The sequence below is a fragment of the Leopardus geoffroyi genome, chromosome D3, assembly GCF_018350155.1.
Source record: "Leopardus geoffroyi isolate Oge1 chromosome D3, O.geoffroyi_Oge1_pat1.0, whole genome shotgun sequence".
NCBI lineage: Eukaryota > Metazoa > Chordata > Mammalia > Carnivora > Felidae > Leopardus > Leopardus geoffroyi.
In genome coordinates this window covers 31,746,271-31,765,253 of record NC_059339.1, presented here as the reverse complement: position 1 = coordinate 31,765,253, position 18,983 = coordinate 31,746,271, and the positions used below count along the sequence as shown (strand labels likewise).

Genomic DNA, 18,983 nt, shown 5'->3' with positions numbered 1-18,983 from the left:
ATCTGAAGCAGGCTCCAGGCTCTGAGCTGTCAGCACAGAACCTGACATGGGGCTTGAACTCACCAAATGCGAGATTATGACCTGAGTGGAAGTCGGAGGCTTAACCGACTGAACCACCCAGGTGCCCCATAAAGTTACGTTACTTAAAAAAATCCCTGTGGGGGCGCCTAGCTGGCTCAGTTCGTTAAGCCTCGGACTTCCGTTCAGGTAATGATCTCACAGTTTGTGGGTTCGAGCCCTGCCACCTTGATGGTGGCACTAATCTCTGCAATCCCAGGGATACAATATTGCTTTTGGTGTACTATTTCCCTACGTAGAGGCAGTTCTAGTGGCTTCCACTTGTACTCCCTCTACTGGTCAGAAAACCAGGCAGTTCTAGTGGCTTCCACTTGTACTCCCTCTACTGGTCAGAAAACCTAGGTGAAGATTCTGCCTGTTGCTGAGTATGTCTATCCCAATTATGTATTCCAGAACTGAGGAAATAACCACAGGATGGGTTGGGGGACCCCACTGGACCCACTGTGAGATGAACTTTAGCTAAAACTCCTCTGGTCTACCTGATCTTCATAAGCCCCTGCTCTAACTGGTAGACCACAGTGATATTTTGGGTCTCCTGGAATTGGTGTCAGTTCAGAGCTAGTGTTTAGTAATTCCTGAAAAGTCTAATTATTTCCTTTGCCCAACACATAAACACTATGGTCAAAGGCTGTAGGTCCCTGAGCAAGGCTGAGAGAAATAGTAACTGTACATATTTTTGACAGTCTAGCATAGTCCTTCCTCAAGTGGTTCTGGCCTCCCCTTTAATTCAAGGGTTTTTGGATCTGTAAACTGGGTCAAGTCAGGAATTCATTGAAAGCTTGTGCCTCTTGGTTTTATGACACAAGTTAGGATTTTTTTTGTGCGTGACCTAGGACTCTTCCATTTTTAGAGAACAAGTAAGAATTTGATAGACTGCCTATCTATTTTCTTCCAGAGACACCATGATCAACTAGCCAATGCCATAGGTCTCTGTCAATAAAACTATTCTGATTACTGCTTTGAATCTGTTGTCTGTTGTGGTAACTAATTCCACTTTGTCTTTGGCAATTATTCTGATATCCAGGGATTCAATTATTACCATTGCATTTAAGGATCCCAGTTTAGAGGCAGCAGTTCCTAATCTTCCTTCCTTCCTCCCTCCCTCCCTCCCTCCCCTCCTCCCTTCCTTCCTTCCTTCCTTCCTTCCTTCCTTCCTTCCTTCCTTCCTCTCTCTCTTTCTTTATTTTTTGTTTGAATTCCAGTTAGTTAATATACGTGTTATATTAGTTTCAAGTGTACAATACACTTCCATACACCACCCGGTGCTCATCACAAGTCACTCCTTAATATCCATCACCTATTTAACCCAACCCTCTGCTCTCCCCCTCTGGTAACCATCAGGTTGTTCTCAACAGTTAGGAGTGTGTGTTTCTTGGTTTGCCTCTCTCTTTTTTCCCTTATGATCGTTCGTTTTGTTTTTTAATTTCCACATAAAAGTAAAATCTTATGGTATTTGTCTTTCTCTGACTGACTTATTTTGCTTAGCATAATGCTCTCTAACCTCATCCATGTCATTGCAAATGGCAAGATTTCATTCATTTTGAGCTCTTCCCTTAAGTTGGCTATAGTTGATAATGCTGTTATAAATGCCAGGGTGCATGTATCCCTTTGAATTAGTATTTTTGTATCCTCTGGGTAAATACCTAGTAGTGCAATTGCTGGATCCTGGGGTAGTTCTATTTTTAACCTTTTGAGGAACCTTCATACTGTTTTCCAGAGTGGCTGCACCAGTTTGCATTCCCACCAGTAGTGCAAAAGAGATCCTTTTTCTCTGCATCCTCACCAACATCTGTTGTTGCCTGAGTTGTTAATTTTAGCCATTCTGACTAGTTTGAGGTGGTATCTCATTGTGGTTTTAACTTGATGAGTGATGTTGAGCATTTTTTTTCATGTAACTGTTAGCCATCTGGATGTCTTCTTTGAAGAAGTGTCTATTCATGTCTTTTGCCTATTTCTTCACTGGATTATTTGTTTTTTGGGTGTTGAGTTTGATAAGTTCTTTACAGATTTTGGATACTAACCCTTTATCTGATATGTCGTTTGCAAATATCTTCTCCCATTATGTCGGTTGCCTTTTAGTTTTGCTGATTGTTTCCTTCGCTGTGCAGAAGCTTTTTTATTTTGATGAGGTCACAATAGTCCATTTTTGCTTTTGTTTCCCTTGCCTCTGGAGACATGTTGAGTAGGAAGTTGCTGCAGCTGAGGTCAGAGAGGTTTTGCCTGCTTTCTCCTCTAGGATTTTGATGGCTTCCTGTCTTACATTGAGGTCCTTCATCCATTTTGAGTTTATTTTTGTGTATGGTGTAAGAAAGTGGTCCAGGTTCATTTTTCTGCATGTCGCTGTCCAATTTTTCCAGCACCATTTGCTGAAGGGACTGTCTTTATTCCATTGGATATTGTTTCCTGCTTTGTCAAAGATTAGTTGGCCATACGTTTGTGGGCCCATTTCTGGGTTCTCTATTCTGTTCCATTGATCTGAGTGTCTGTTCTTGTGCCAGTACCATATTGTCTTGATGATTACAGCTTTGTAATACATCTTGAGGTCTGGGATTGTGATGCCTCCAGCTTTGGTTTTCTTTTTCAGAATTGCTTTGGCTATTCAGGGTCATTTCTGGTTCCATACAAATTTTAGGATTGTTTGTTCTAGCTCTGTGAAGAATGCCAGTGTTATTTTGATAGGGATTGCATTGAATATGTAGATTGATTTGGATAGTGTCAACATTTTAACAATATATATTCTTCCAATCCAAGAGCATGGAATATTTTTCCTTTTTTTGTGTGTATCTTCTTCAATTTCTTTCATAAGCTTTCTATAGTTTTCAGTGTATAGATTTTTCACTTCTTTGGTTAGGTTTATTCCTAGGTATTTTATGGTTTTTGGTGCAGAGGGTAATTTCTTTTACTTTAATTCAAGTGATTACAGATGTTAATCACACCTACAAAATACCTTCACAGCAACATCCAGTGTTTGAACAAACAACTGGGCACCATAACTTAGGCAAGTTGACATATAAAGTTACCCATCACACTAACTTATGCCATTAGAAATGAGGATAGTGGTGGGGGCGCCTGGGTGGCGCAGTCGGTTAAGCGTCCAACTTCAGCCAGGTCACGATCTCGCGGTCCGTGAGTTCGAGCCCTGCATCAGGCTCTGGGCTGATGGCTCAGAGCCTGGAGCCTGTTTCTGATTCTGTGTCTCCCTCTCTCTCTGCCCCTCCCCCGTTCATGCTCTGTCTCTCTCTGTCCCAAAAATAAATAAACGTTGAAAAAAAAATTAAAAAAAAAAAAAAGAAATGAGGATAGTGGTTACCATTGGGTAAGGGACATAATGCCCAGAAGGGTGCATAAGGAGGGCTTCTGCTGGTCTTATACTGTTTCTTGATCCAATTATGGTTGCATGGATGTGTTCACTTTGGAAAATTCAGCAAGCTGTTCACTTACAATTATGTGTACATTTTGGAATGTATGTTTTACTTCATTAAAAAAGAGTAAAATGTTAAGAAAAAAAGAAATAAGATAAAAACAATGGAAACAAGAAAAAAAGCATTACATCAATTATGGAGCTTTTTTAATTATAAGAAATTACCCGATGTGGGACACCTGGGTGGCTCAGTCAGTCAAGTGTTGGATTCTTAATTTCGGCTCAGGTCATGATCTCCAGGTCATGAGATCAACCTCCATGTTGGGCTCCATGTGGAGCATGGAGCCTGCTTAAGATTCCTTCCCTCTCTCCTTCTACCAATCATGCTCTGTCTCTCTAAGGAAAATAAAATAAAAACTTAAAAACTTAAAAAAATTTTTTTAATTTAAAAAATTAAGAAATTACCAGATGTAATAAATATCTCAGTGAAATGATTGATTTTTAAAAGAAACTAATGATCAAAATTGACTTGGAAAGGTGAAAAATCTAAAGACACCAATAGTTTTTTAAAAATTTAAGGTAATTAAAATCAACAGCTCCCTCACTACCAAAGGTATCAGGCCTGTACAATTTTGTGAGTGTCATCTACAAAACCTTTGTATAATAGTAATTCCTATGTTACTTTTTAAAAGTTTATTTATTTATATATTTTGAGAGGGGGGAGGCGTGAGCAGGGAGGGGAGGGGCAGAGAGAGAGAATTTCAAGCAGGTTCTGCACTGTCAGCATGGAGCCCAATGCGGGGCTTGAACTCATGAACTGCAAGATCATGACCTGAGCGAAACTAAGAGTCACATGCTTAACTGACTGAACCACCTAGGCATCCCAGTTCCTATGTTATTTAAACTAGTCCAGAGCAGAAAAATATGAAAGCTTCCTGACTTATTGTTGGTTAATACAATTTAGAGACCATAAAAGGACAAGAACACCATGCATGTGTGCATGCAAAGTACACACAAACTATCTGCCTATATTCCTTTTAAATACAGAGTCTAAAATCCTAAATTAAATATTAGTGAATTACCAGCCACGCATTAGAAACATAATGGTTCGGCATTAGGAAATTTATCAATGTACTAATCAGAAAAGATGATAAAACACTAATTCCTAATGAAGATTCCTCAGAAGCTTGAAATAGAAATTCATTCTTTAAAGAAATTCTACCACATTAAGAACAGTTTCATTTACATTAGAAACAAGATATGTATGACCATAGCTATTATTCAACAGTATGTTATTATTAGCACTGGATTTATTATCCTATCCTTCTTTCTTTCCATAATACAGGAAACTGAAACCTCTGTTAGTTTCCCCAGACTCTTCACCAACTCTCCCTAGTCAGGTTCTTCCTACTAGAGACACTGGTAGGAGATTGGAATGCGAGAGAAAGGAAGAAGGCTTTTTTCCTTTTCTGTGGAGGCATCTCAGATGCTTGCAGCAAAGGTACAAGATGGTGGCAAAGGGCAAGGGTGGCTTCCTGCTTAGGAGTGGGAATTTAACGGAAATAGTAGGAGCAGCACCCTGCTCTGGCTCCTGCAGTTGGGGCAGCAGCTCCAGGAACCTCTGCTGTGCAGGGCTTGTGGCCCTCGCTCCTTTGGCTGTGGCTACCGTTGGACACCTGCAGAGTCATCTGGAGAGTTAGCTCCAGGCTTCCTGCCTGTTGTTGATGTTCCAACATCAGCAGCCTGAGGGGCAGTGATGTCAGGCTCTATTTTCTCTTTCACTCTTCCTGCCCTATGGGTGGGAATAGTTTCCTGCAGTTATTAATCTCTAGGTAACCACACGTTTTTCCTTTTTGCTTTTAATTTATGCTTCCAATATATTTATAACCAGATTTCTGTGTTGAATTCTCTGTTTCAAATAATTTGAATGCATACTGTTTTTGTGATTAAATACTTACTGACACAAAGCATCTATAACTCATTATTTATAGCTGGTGTGATTTTTTTAAACCTATATACCCAAGAGATTCAATGTAGAAGCTAAATGAGCTAAGAATGCAATAAGGGATCAAATACAAAATAAACATACAAAATTTAATAGCTCTCTTATAAACAATATAGAAAAAGAGTCTGCCCCCTCAAAGAGCCCATTCACAACAGTATAAGAAATTGTTAAAAGATTTAATAAACCTAACAAGAAATGCGTACAATTATATGAAGAAAATCTTTAGAACTATAGTGCAGCACATATAATTAAACTTATATGAATGAAGAAATAAAGCATGTCTATGGTGATCTTCACATGTTGGTACATTAGCAGGAGGATGGTTAAATAAACCACAATTCATCCATATTTTGGAATGCATAGGTTACAAGACTGAAGGAATGAACTGGGCCCATGTAGAAAGATATCCAAGACATATTGGATATTTTTTAAAAAGCAAAAATCGGTATAGTATTTGTAAATTTATTTTCAAAAACCCAAACAAACTTTCTGATGCTCGGTACACATATATGTTTTATGTTCTGTAAATCCATAGAAAATGGGTAACACAGTAATGATCATATTCTTTGGGCAGGGAGATTAGACTGTGGGGTGAAAGGAAACTTTAAGTTTTTATTCTATATATTCTTGTATTTTCAAACATTTCTTACAGCAAATAGTCTTGATAATTATGTAACTTTGAGAAATGGCCAAGAGTAAGAAGATAAGTCACAAAATGGGAGAAAATATTTGCAAAAGACACATCTGATAAAGAATTGTTATCCAAACATACAAAGAACTTTAAAACTCAGAAATAAAACAAAAACCTGGTAAAAAAGAAGAGGGCAAAAGACTTGAGCAGACACCTCATCAAAGAGGATATCAAATGAACATAAGAAAAGATGCTCCATATCATATGCCATCAGGGAAATGGAAATTAAAAGAATAATGAGATACCACTACACACCTATTAAAATGATGAAAATCCAAAACACAACACCAAATACCGGTGACGATGTGGAGTAATAGCAACTCTCACTCATTGCTCGTAGGAACGCAAAATAGTACAGCCAGTCTGGAAGACGGTTTGGTGGTTTCTTACAAAACTAAACATACTCTTACCATATGATACCTAAATCACAGTCTTTGGTGTATATATACCCAAAGAGTTGAAAATTTATGGCCACACAAAACCTGCACATGGATATTTATAGCAGCTTTATTCATAATTGCCAAAACTTGAAAGCAACCAAGATGTCCTTCAATAGGTGAATGGATTGATAAACTGTGGTACATCCAGACAACGGAATATTTTCAGCACTTCAACTATACTTCCAAAAGAAAAAATTCATCTATACATCAATTAAAAAATATTATTCAGTGCTAAAAAAAAAAAAAAAAAGCTATCAAGCCCTGAAAAGACATGGAAGAATCTTAAATGTACATTACTAAGTGAAAAAAGCTGATCTGAAAAAAGCTATGTATTTAATGATTTCAACTTTATGATGTTCTGGAAAAGGCAAAAATTTGGTGACAGTTGAAAGATCAGTAGATGTCAGGGATTGTGGAGAGGGTGGGATGAGTTTGCAGATCACAGAGAATCTGTAAAACAGTGAAACTCTTCTGTACAATACTATAATGGTGGGCATATGTCACTATCCATTTGTCAAAACCCATAGAATGTGTAACACCCAGAGTGAACCCCAAGGTAAACTATGGACTTTGGTTGATAGTGATGGTGGTGAGTCAACATAGGCTCATCAATTTTAATAATTGTACCACTGGGGGAGGTGGTGGGGGAGACTGTGTGTGGGGAGAGGAGGCATGTATATGAGAACTCTATGTATTTTCTGCTTAATTTTACCATGAACCTAAAACTGGTCTAATAAAAGTCCTGAAAAAGAAAATCCCCTGTACTTCACTTATGCAACTCTCCACCTGGATAATCTTGGCAAATATTGATCTGTTTAAAATGTTTTTTATTTATTTTCAACTTTTATTATTTTTTAATGTTTATTTTTGAGAGGATGCATGTGCACATGTGCAGGTGGGGGAGGGGCAAGAGAGAGGGGGACAGAGGATCCGAGGTGGGGCAGCAGAAAACTCTATGTGGGGCTTGAACCCATATAATCTGAGATCATGACCTGAACCAAAGTCGGATGCTTAACTGAGTCACCCAGGCGCCCCTGTTTGAAATTTTTTAATTTTAAAAATATTGTTAAAAAGTTTTAGAGCTATAGGTGGCACCTGGCTTAGTTGGAAAAGCATACAACTCTTGATCTCAGGGCTGTGAGTTTGAGCCCCATGTTTGGTGTAGAGATTACTTAAGAAACCTTAAGAAAAACGTTTTAGAGTTTTATAAATTGATTGGACTTTTATAGATAGTAGGTAATTTTTTTAAGAAATGAGTGTCTTCGACCTTAAAGCAGTTACATTTGTTATTAGTAATCATACCTGCAACTCACAGATATGGAACCTATTAAAGTACCAGTAACATCTCAATTTGTAGTGGGGAAAAAAAGGCAAGTGAAGAAAAATCCAGAAAGGCTAAGTCATTTCTCCACCTGCCTCTGCATGTTTCTGTGCAATCCATCAGGGGACAGCTGGGATTAATTATTTTGAAAACTTTCTAGCTTTCTAATCACACCATGCCCTACATTCTTGTCAATTCTGGCCAGAATCAAAAATATAAACCCTTTCTTGCAGGCTCATTTAAAAACATTTTTTTTCTCTTTTCATTCCACCAACCTAATATTCTGGTTTCCCATCCTAACTTTACCACTAAGCCCTCTGGAATGCCTGATAAACAAAATACCCTAAATCAGTAAACTGAATACAGGTACCCTTTGCTTTTTGAAAGTTGATGTTACACCACTTTGCTTTTACGCAAGACCTACATTAGTACCTGTTTTTGCTAACAGAAAAAAAAAATCTAAAGCGGTTTTTCACTTTTCAGAAAGCGGTGAAGAGCAAAACTATCGGCGTTTATTTTGCAGCTGGCTGTTTTAGAAGTGGCACTAAAGGTGAACATTAGTGGCGCTGCCAAGCTCCTTCCCTAGGAATTACACAGCATCTGAGCATCAAGCAGCCAGACCTGTGAACTGTGCCTGTGACCATTTGTGCCTTATGCTGACTTGTGTATCCATTAACAAGATGTGTGGTAAGGTATCAGAAAAGCCTATGTCACTTATTGAGTCTGGGAACTCTCAAAAAAACCTTCCATGTACATTTATGGTAATTGGTTCTTCCCTTCATGCCATTTCAGCTTAGAAAAGGTTTCATTGGAATGCACTATTTTCAGCTAGGCAAAGGAAATTTGCATCTCTCTAGTTCCTGGGTTTGACAGAATCTTTGATTTGAGGGCTCTTCTTCACTGGCCTCTTCTCAGGTTTGTTTTTTTGTTTTTGTTTTTTTTTTCCTCTTGTTTGACTTATTTCTTTATTGGGAACTCTGGCTGCAGGTTCCCCAGTCTTTCAGTTCATTTCGGATCCTGCCATTCATTTTCCTAGATGATTTCAACTTTCTAGTTTCTTCATGAATATACATTCATGAAGTTTTTTTTTTTTTTGTTTTGTTTTTTTGGGGAGAGAGAGAGACAGAGAGGCAGAGAAAGAGACAGAATCCTAAGCAAGCTCCAAGTCCAGCCGGAACCCAATGGCCCAACTGTGGGGATCCATCCCACAACCCTGAGATCAGGACTTGAGCCAAAAGCAAGAGTCCAATGCTTACTCCACTGAGCCACCCAGGTTCCCCTCTTTATGAAGAACTTTCTAATTTCTAGTATCTCACTGCCCACATCTTGATTCTTGACACTACCAAGCCTGTTCTACCTGTGAAATCTTTAAAAATTTTGACTTCGGATCCTTCCCTTTTCTGTCCCTCACACCTGCTCTTCCACCTCCATAACCCCCCAGTTTTTCCCTGTCAATCCTATTCCCCCGGTCTTTACTTTTCGGCTGAGCCTGTGCTCCTCTGGTGACTCTCCACCCTTCATTGCTCCTTAGTTGTCCCAGCAAAGTTCCTTTTCTCCACTTCTTCCGAGCACTCAGCCCGTGTTTGAGGGCGGTGGGGAATGACGCTAACCAATACTGACTCAGGGCCCAGGACTGTAGATGGTGTTTCTAATTTTCTTACTTTTCCCAATTATCATACTTCAACAATGAATTCCTTTAATTTTCATTACAGCTCAGGAAAGGGCACTCTCTCCTAAGCCCTTGCCGCGGTTAGACTCTTTCAGGAAACGCAAGCGCAGTCGTCCTCGCCCTGGCCTCGCAGGGCATGACGGGCAAAGGGGTGGGGCACGGCGCGGGGGCGCGGGTGGCTCGCGCTGTGCGCGCCCCGGCGGCGGCGTGGTCCTGGTGGGCTGCGGTCCGCGCGCTGCCGCGGCCGCCCTCTTCGGAGGTGGGAGGGGCAGACGGAGCAGGCGCGGGCCCGGCGGAAGCCATGTTTGTGGCGCGCAGTATCGCGGCGGACCATAAGGATCTCATCCATGATGTCTCTTTCGACTTCCACGGGCGACGGATGGCTACCTGCTCCAGTGACCAGAGCGTCAAGGTGCGCGCGGAGCTTTTGGGTGGGGCCGAGCCCAGAAGGAGGGGGAGTGGGGACTTGCATGACCCGCTGTTAGAGCGGAGGGAACGGTGCGTGGCAAGGGGACTACCTCGGATTTTGAGGCACGCCGCTGGACACGAGGTCTGGAGCCCAAGGAGTGTGGGCGGCTGGGCTGCTCCGCCTTGCTTGCCCCAGTATTGTGGGGTCACAGCCGCTCCCCCGCTCTCACTCTGCTCTGCGCTTGCGCGGCGGGGGGCGGGGGGGAGGGCGGGCAGGCGTCTTAGCCACGTGCGCGCTCCCGCCAGTGGGGCCCTGGGCAGCACGCGGGTTCTACCTCCTGCAGGTTTGGGTCATTGTGGGCGAGAGCTAGAGATTCGGTTTAGTCTGCCAGAAGGATTTGTCAGACTGCGCGGGTGGGGGAGTACTTGTCCTGTTACCACACTGGTTCAGCCAGAGGCTTTTGCCTCGCCACCTGTAATGCAGTCGGTTCAACGTGTTGTCTCAAGTGCTGTGATGAGCTTGTTGCTCCTGAGATTGTTCTCTCCTTGCGTTCATATAGGAAACAAATCCATTTATATCCAGTGAAGTTCTCTACTTGCTATTAAAGAAATGGAGTGCTTGTTTCATAAAGTTCATGTAAATGTCTGCACTACTTTGACCAGAATTTTCTGTGATAAGAGGATAGTCTTTGGGATTTAAGAACTTTAGAGATTATTATAGCGTTAACGACAATAGACTTGCAGATGAAAGCTGGAGTTCGGATTATTTGCATTTTCGACAACTCCAAAATAACTGAAAATCTGAAGGATAGTTTTTATTACTTGCCTTTCACATGAGTCAAGTTTGATACCAGTGATCCCTCAATGATGAATTACAGCTGGTGTTCCCTTTCGAAAAAGTGGTGTCACCAAATACATGGAATAACTATAGCGTTCTAATTCCTAAAAAAAAGGTTTAAAATCACTTAATTTTTTTTTTCTTTTTATTGTGGTAAGCTAACCATCTTTAGATCTACATTACAGTTCAGTGGCCTTAAGCATAACATTCATGTTGTGCAACCGTCACCACTATACATCTCTGGAACTTTTTCATCATTCTAAAGTAAAAGTCTACTCAATAACTCCTTTTTCTACCCTGCCCCAGTCCCTGGTCACTTCTAATACTCTTCCCTTTTTTTTTTTTTTTTTTAACGTTTGCTTATTTATTTTGAGAGAGAGAGCAAGTGGGAGAGGAGCAGAGAGAGAGGGAGAGAGAATCCCAAGCAGGCGCCATGCTCAGCGTAGAACTGGACATGGGGATCGATTTCATAACCCCTGAGAGCATGACTTGAGCCGAAATTAAGAGTCAGGAGCCCAACTGACTGAGCCACCCAGGTGCCCCTCTAATACTCTTTCTTTATAAATTTGACTATGCTGGGTATCTTATATAAATGTAACCATATAATATTTGCCCTTTTGTGTTTGGTTCATTTCACTTACCATGATGTTTTCAAAATTCATCCATATTTGTAGTATGTATTGTAATTTTATTAAGATTGAATGATAATTTTGTTGTATGTGTACACATTTTCTTTAGACATTCATCTATCCACCTGTTGTTGAATATTGCAGTAATTAATGTCTGTTAACTGAAAAGGTCATAGATTTTTTTTCCTCATCCACTTATTACTGAATCTCTAAATCTTTCCGTTTGTAGGTTTTGTTTGTTGGAAGTAGTATTGCAATGGAAATCTTCATTTCTTTAAGCTTTTTGTGTTTTGAATGATTTCCTTAGCCTAATTCAAGTAGAGAAATTAGCGAATATTTTAAAAGCTTTTGTGAATAATTGGCAGATTGTCTTTTTGAAGGTTATACAATTTTACAGTTAAAGTACTGATTTGATAGGATAATTGTCCATGTCAGGAATTACTAACATTTTTTCTCTAATTTTTAAAATTGTGGTAAGATACACGTAAAATTTACTGTCATAACCATATTTAAGTGTTTATAGTTCAGTGGTATTAAGTACATTCATATCTGTGCAATCATCACCACCATCTATCTACAGAACTTTTTCATTTTGCAGAATTGAAACTTTGTAGCCATTAAATTATAACTTCCCATTCTCCCTGTCATCACACCCTAGCTACTACCCCCATTGTACTTTCTGTCTATGAATTTGACTAGGTACCTCATATAAGTGGAATCCTACAGTATTTGTCCTTTTTGTGACTGGATTATTTCACTTAGCATAGTGTCTTTGAAGTTTGCACATGTTGGAGCATGTGCTGGAATTTTCTTCCTTTTTAAGGTTGAATATTACATTATATGTATTGTAAATAACACATTTTGCTTAACATTTATCTGTCAGTGGACTTGGGTTGCTCCTATGTTTTTTGCTGTTGTGGATAATTCTGCTATAAATATGGGTATGCACATACCTCTTGGAGAACCTGCTTTCAACTCTTTTGGGTATATACCCAGAAATGGAATTGCTGGATCATGTGGTAATTCTGTTTTTAGTTTTTTGAGGAGTTTATCATTTCATTTTTTAAGAGGTTAAAATGTTGTCTTGTTATAATCTATATTTTTTGTTGATAGTAAGATTAAGTATTTTGCTTTTGTTTGTTACATAAACAGTTGGTCCTCATTATCAGCCAGTTGTGTATTTGTGAGTTCACCTACTCTTTACAATTTATTTGTGACCCCAAAATCAATATTCTCAGTTATTTGCTTGACATGAGGAAAGTAGCAAAAAATTGGAGTTGCCCGGTGTGCATGTTCCCAACTGAGGTTAAACAGGGTGACACTGCTTTCTATTTTATTTTGTTTTATTTACTTATTTTAAATTTATATCCAAGTTAGCATGTAGTGTAATAATGAATAATGATTTCAGGAGTAGATTCCAGTGATTCATCCCCTATGTATAACACCCAGTGCTCATCCCAACAAGTGTCTTCCTTAATGCCCCTTAGCCATTTAGCCCATCCCCCCCCCCCCACAATCCCTCCAGCAACCGTGTTTGTTCTCTATATTTGAGTCTCTTATGTTTTGATCCCCTCCCTGTTTTTATGTTATTTTTGCTTTCCTTCCCTTCTGTTCATCTTAAATACCTCATATGTGTGAAGTCATATGATAGTTGTCTTTCTCTAATTTCACTTAGCATAATACCCTCTAGTTCCATCCACATAGTTGCAAATGGCAAGACTTCATTCTTTTTGATTGCCGTGTGGTACTCCATTGTGTGTGTGTGTGTGTGTGTGTATATATATGTATATGCAGTATATATATATATGTATATGTATTTATATATATATATATATCACATCTTCTTTATCCATTCATCCATCGATAGACATTTGGCCTCTCTCCATGCTTTGGCTATTGTTGATAGCATTGCTGTAAACATTGGGGCTCATGTGCCTCTTTGAAACAGCATACCTGTATCTCTTGGATAAATACCTAGTAGTGTTATTGCTGGGTTGTAGGGTAGTTCCATTTTTTATTTTTGAGTAACCTCCATACTATTTTCCAGAGTGGCTGCACCAGTTTGCATTCCCACCAGCAGTGCAAAAGAGATCCTCTTTCTTTGCATCCTTGCCAACATCTGATGTTTCCAGAGTTGTTCGTTTTATTCTGACTGGTGTGAGGTGGTATCTCATTGTGGTTTTAATTTGTATTTCCCTGATGATGAGTGATATTGAGCAGTTTTTCATGTGTCTGTTAGTCATCTGGATGTCTTCTTTGAAGAAGTGTTTGTTCATGTCTTTTACCCATTTCTTCACTGGATTATTTGTTTTTTGGGTGTTGAGTTTGAGAAGTTCTTTATAAATTTTGGATATTAACCCTTTATCTGATATGTCGTTTGCAAATATCTTCTCCCATTCTGTCGGTTGCCTTTTAGTTTTGCTGATTGTTTCCTTTGCTGTGCAGAAGTTTTTATTTTGATGAGGTCCCAATAGTTCATTTTTGCTTTGGTTTCCCTTGCCTCTGGAGACATGTTGAATAAGAAGTTGCTGCAGTGACACTTTTCTTATTTGGACTCTCATACTGTAAACAAGTCTTTTGTTTTTTTGAAAGAGAGAGAGGGAGAGAGAGAATCCCAAGCAGGCTCTGCACTGTCAGCGCAGGGCCTGATGTAGCACTTGAGCTTGTGAACTATGAGATCATAACCTGAGCCAAAATCCAGAGTTAGGCGCTTAACTGACTGAGCCACCCAGGGGCCCCACAAGTGTCCTTATCATTGTCTATTTTGTGCCACATTTTCCACATTTTTGTTTTTTTGTTGGTGATTTCACTGTCTAAAATTGTCCCCAAGTATATATAGTGCTGAAGGGGTGCCTAGTGATCTTAGGTGCATGATGGCTGTAATATGCCCTGCAGAGAAAATATGTATGTTAGGAAAGTTTCACCCTGCCATGAGTTGCTGCTGGCTCTGATTTCAGTGTTAATGAATCAATAATGTCCTCTAAAGAAGTGTCTTTAAATAGATACATACATGAAACGAGATTATGTATTGATTAGTTGACAAATATTTCCCCTGAGAGCAGTGGTTTAGTATTTGCTGGTTCAGTGTTCACAGCAACATTGTAGAACACAACTACTATGATAACAAGACTTGATTGTAACTGTAGTTGTCTCTGTTACCTATGAGAGCACAGATTCCTTGACCCCCTCCTGCTCAGCCTGGTGCCTGGCACTCCGCAGGTCCTTTTATTTTAATGTTTGTTTATTTAGAGAGAGAAAAAGAGAGAGAGAGCATGAGCAGGGGAGGAACAGAGAGAGGAGAGACAGAATCCCAAGCAGGCTCCGCACAGTCAGCGAAGAGCCAGATGTGGGGCTCGATCTGATGAACCGTGAGATCATGACCTGAGCCAAAATCAAGACTTGGATTCTTAACTGACCGAGCCACCCAGGCGCCCCCCCCCCCCCCCCCCCAGGTTCTTAATAAACATCTGAATGAATGAATGAATGTTTACTTACTGGTTGTATTATTTTGTGAACTTACGTTCATTTCTTTTGCCTTAAAACTGATTCACTCTTTATGTTTGTCATGTTTATAGGAATATTTTGCATAAAATATGTCTTATTTTCTTACAGGTCTGGGATAAAAGTGAAAATGGGGATTGGCATTGTACTGCTAGTTGGAAGGTTAGTATTTTTAGTGATTTTTAAAAAAAAATTGAGATGGTTACTATTTATTTAGTAGCATCAGTGACTTGCTATTCTTCTTGAGAGAATTATAAAATGTATATATACTTTTCCTAAAATATTTTGATTTTAACTGCTAAAGTATCAAAAATACACTTCAGAAAATTTGAGAGTAGGAAAACGTACAATTTCATAGCATTCTAACATAACTATTTTTAGTGTTTTAGTATTTATTACTTATCTGTTCTTTTGCATATTTTTAATAGTTGTGATATTTTGTACAATTTCTATTTTCAGCTTTATTCAGGTAGAATTTTACATACCATTAGAGTCATCAGTTTTAAATGTGTAGTTCAACGAATTTTAGTAAATTTCTATGTACACTTGCATGGCCCTGAAACTTCCCTTGTGACTGTTTGGGGTCAATTCCCATTCTGTACCCAGGCCCTAGGCAACCACTGAAGTGTTTTCTGTCTCTGTAGTTTTACTTTTTCTAGACATTTCATATAAATGGAATTCTACGATATGTAGTTATTTGTGTCTAGCTACTTTCCCTTTTCCTTGAGGTTCATTCATGTGAGTTCAGTAGTTTGATCCTTCATACACAATACAATGGCGTTTACTACATTCACAATGTTGGTACAACTACCGCCTTTACCCATTTCCAAAATTATTGCTCTAAAAAAGAAACCTCCATTTCTTGCCTTTTAATTTAATAACATATTTCATAAATATTTTGGTATGTTTTTAAAGCTTGTTTAAAAACATAAATGTAGCAGTAAAACATGAATATACCAATAAATATACCCTGTTTTTGTTCAACTTGTGATAGCTGGTATAAGTTGTTTCCTTTTTATTGTGATGAACATCTCTTTGTAATCTTTAGTTTTTAGGTAGGTTGTGCTTTACTGGCAATCTAATATTTAACAGAGTCTCACTGGTCTAGTGTATTCTTTTTTTTTTTTTTTTTTTTTTAAATATGAATTTACTTTTTTTTTTTTTTTTCAACGTTTATTTTATTTTTGGGACAGAGAGAGACAGAGCATGAACGGGGGAGGGGCAGAGAGAGAGGGAGACACAGAATCGGAAACAGGCTCCAGGCTCTGAGCCATCAGCCCAGAGCCTGACGCGGGGCTCGAACTCACGGACCGCGAGATCGTGACCTGGCTGAAGTCGGACGCCCAACCGACTGCGCCACCCAGGCACCCCTCTAGTGTATTCTTTAACTAGTAACTTATATAAATAATAATTAAAAGTGAAACAAAAAAGACCAGGCCAAAAAAAGGATAAAAAATAAGAGTGCAAAGTTTACCTTTGAATGACATATTTACCATGTGGAAATTACATGATTATGAAAGCGTTCTGAGATTATTAAGTGCGAAAGTGTTAGATATACAGAAGCATGAAACAAATTTTATAAACATAATTGGTGGACTGATGCTTGTTGTTATACTGTATTTTTACTGGAAAGAACAAACGAAATTCTGTCCATGTGAAATTCATTCTTTGTTTCTTTCTTTCTTTCTTTCTTTCTTTCTTTCTTTCTTTCTTTCTTTCAGAGAGAGAGAGAGAAAGAAGTGGGGCTCACCTGGGCTCGTGTTTTACCTGAAGTGGGGCTCAAGCTCACCTGATGTGGGACTTGAACTCATGAACCATGAGATCATGACCTGAGCCAAACAAAGTCAGATGCTTAATGACTGAGCCACCCAGGCCATAGGTTTTTTTTTGTTTTTTTGTTTTTTTTTTTTAAGTTTATTTATTTTGAGAGAGAGAGAGAAGAGAGGAGAGGAGAGAGTGGGGGAGGGGTAGAGAGAGAATCTCGGGCAGGCTCCATGCTGTCCTCCCAGCTCGATGTGGCCTTGATCTCATGAACCTCAAGATCCTGACCTGAGCTGAAATTAAGAGTTGGACACTTAAGAGACTGAGCCACCCAGGTGCCCTGATGTGAAATACTTTGAGACCTTTCTGTTTTTTTCCTTTTGTCAACACGAGAGTTGAAGAATAGTAATTTGACATTTTTCAAATAATAAAGGTAACGCTACTGAGCTTTAAATTATTTTTTCAGAATACAAGGATTTGGGCTTCTCTGTATTTTATCACTCGTTGGCTCACTTCCTAGAATAGTCGACTGTCTAGCCAGGTATCAGAGTCATTTAAGCATTTTACTGCTGTAGTTTCTATATACTGTTAGGCTTTTGAAGCAAACAATTTTGGTTAGTCTTATTTATTTTATTAGATGGCTGTTTCCTGTGGAGAGAATTTGCAAGTAAAAAAAATGGTGGACTGGTAGATCTTTTTTTTAAAGCTTGATAAGGCTAAACTCTGAAGCAGGTCTCTGTTAGTACTGGAAGAGGTCAACTTTATCCAGCTGGATTTTTCTTTATTAGTAAAATGTTAGAAGGACTTGACTCCAGAAGGGCCATAATCCTAAGTAGAGAATATCTTCTAAAAGTTAAAAATTTCCAGAACTTAATTTTTTATTTAAATGTAAAATTGAATAGCATTCTGCTCTTATTGAAGATATCTGCGTTGTTTCCTCAAGTAAAACTTTGTGTGAAATATGAGTAAAGTCAACTTTTTTTTTTTTTTTTTTTAAATAATTCCTCAGACACATAGTGGATCTGTGTGGCGTGTGACATGGGCCCATCCTGAATTTGGACAGGTTTTGGCTTCTTGTTCTTTTGACCGAACAGCTGCTGTGTGGGAAGAAATAGTAGGAGAATCAAATGATAAACTGCGAGGACAGAGTCATTGGGTGAGACATTTGTTGGTTTTGGGGGTTTTGGGGAGGAGGGTGCATGATCTCCAAGGAACATCAGTCTTTCCAAGAACACTTTAGGCACTTGATAAGATGTTATCACTCTTCTCTGTGTTTACCAGTTCTATTTTTCCTCTTCCATGTTTTTCTCTTACTTGTTTATTTAATTTTGTCTTGGGCTTGAAGTGGCACTCAGGAACACTCATGGCATTGTTTAATGATAACTTTCATGATAAATCTGCAGTATTTGCATTGTCCTAGAGTGAGTGCACTCTAAAAATCCATTAAAATATTGTTTTTTCTCCTTTGTGGTTATCTTTGCTTTCTTATAAAATATACTCTTTATCTGGTTCTGCTATTCTCTGCTCTTCCCTGATTGGATGTTTGATTTTAAGAGTCTCATGCTCTACTGACTGAGCTAGCCGGGCATGGATGTTTGATTTTAAATAAGAGTATAATGTGTGTACTAGTCAAGTTCCATGTCTATAAAGTGAGGGAATTGAAGTAGATTACCTTTAAGACCCATTCCAATGTTTTTTCTTTTTTTCTTTATTTCTTTAATAGATAATTAGGCACAAGGTATAAATGAATGTATACAGTGACAATTTCCTCCCCTTTAGTGACACAGTTGGCTCCCTAGAGTCAACCACTATTATAAGTTTTTTGTGTATTTTTCTGGATATATTCTCTGCCTTTATAAGGACATAAATAACAGTGTTTCCTTCTCTGTTTACCAGTCCTATCCACCTTCCTCTCAACACTAATGCTTGCATGTTATCAATACTACTCTTTTTTTCTGCTGCATATTATAAATTGTGGTAGGATGTACGTAACATAATATTTATCATGTTAACTTAAGTGTACAATTCAGTGGCATTAATTGCATTCACAGTGCTGCGTACACATCACCAATATCTGTATATAAACTTAATTTTTCCCAGCGTAAGTCAGTACCATTGAATAGTACCTCCTCTTTCCATTCCCCCAACCCCTGGTAACCTCTGTTCTACTTTCTGTCTCTAGGAATTTGACTGCTCTAGGTACCTCATATAAATGGAATCATAGAATATTTGTCCTTCTGTATCTGGCTTGATTCACTAAGCAAAAGGTCCATCCATATTG

General features: G+C 38.9%; 1 protein-coding gene across 3 annotated transcripts in view; it reads left to right on the top strand.

Annotated features, from left to right (window-relative positions):
* Positions 1-9,697: 9,697 nt before the first annotated feature.
* Positions 9,698-18,983, top strand: part of SEH1L (SEH1 like nucleoporin) — a 33,701-nt gene continuing 24,415 nt past the window's right edge. For all 3 annotated transcript variants that reach the window (XM_045458935.1, XM_045458936.1, XM_045458937.1), the window contains exons 1-3: positions 9,698-9,977; positions 15,053-15,103; positions 17,712-17,858. In XM_045458935.1, the coding sequence (XP_045314891.1) occupies positions 9,702-9,977; positions 15,053-15,103; positions 17,712-17,858 (474 nt within the window). In that variant the 5' untranslated portion in view covers positions 9,698-9,701. The remainder of the gene's footprint in view (positions 9,978-15,052; positions 15,104-17,711; positions 17,859-18,983) is intronic.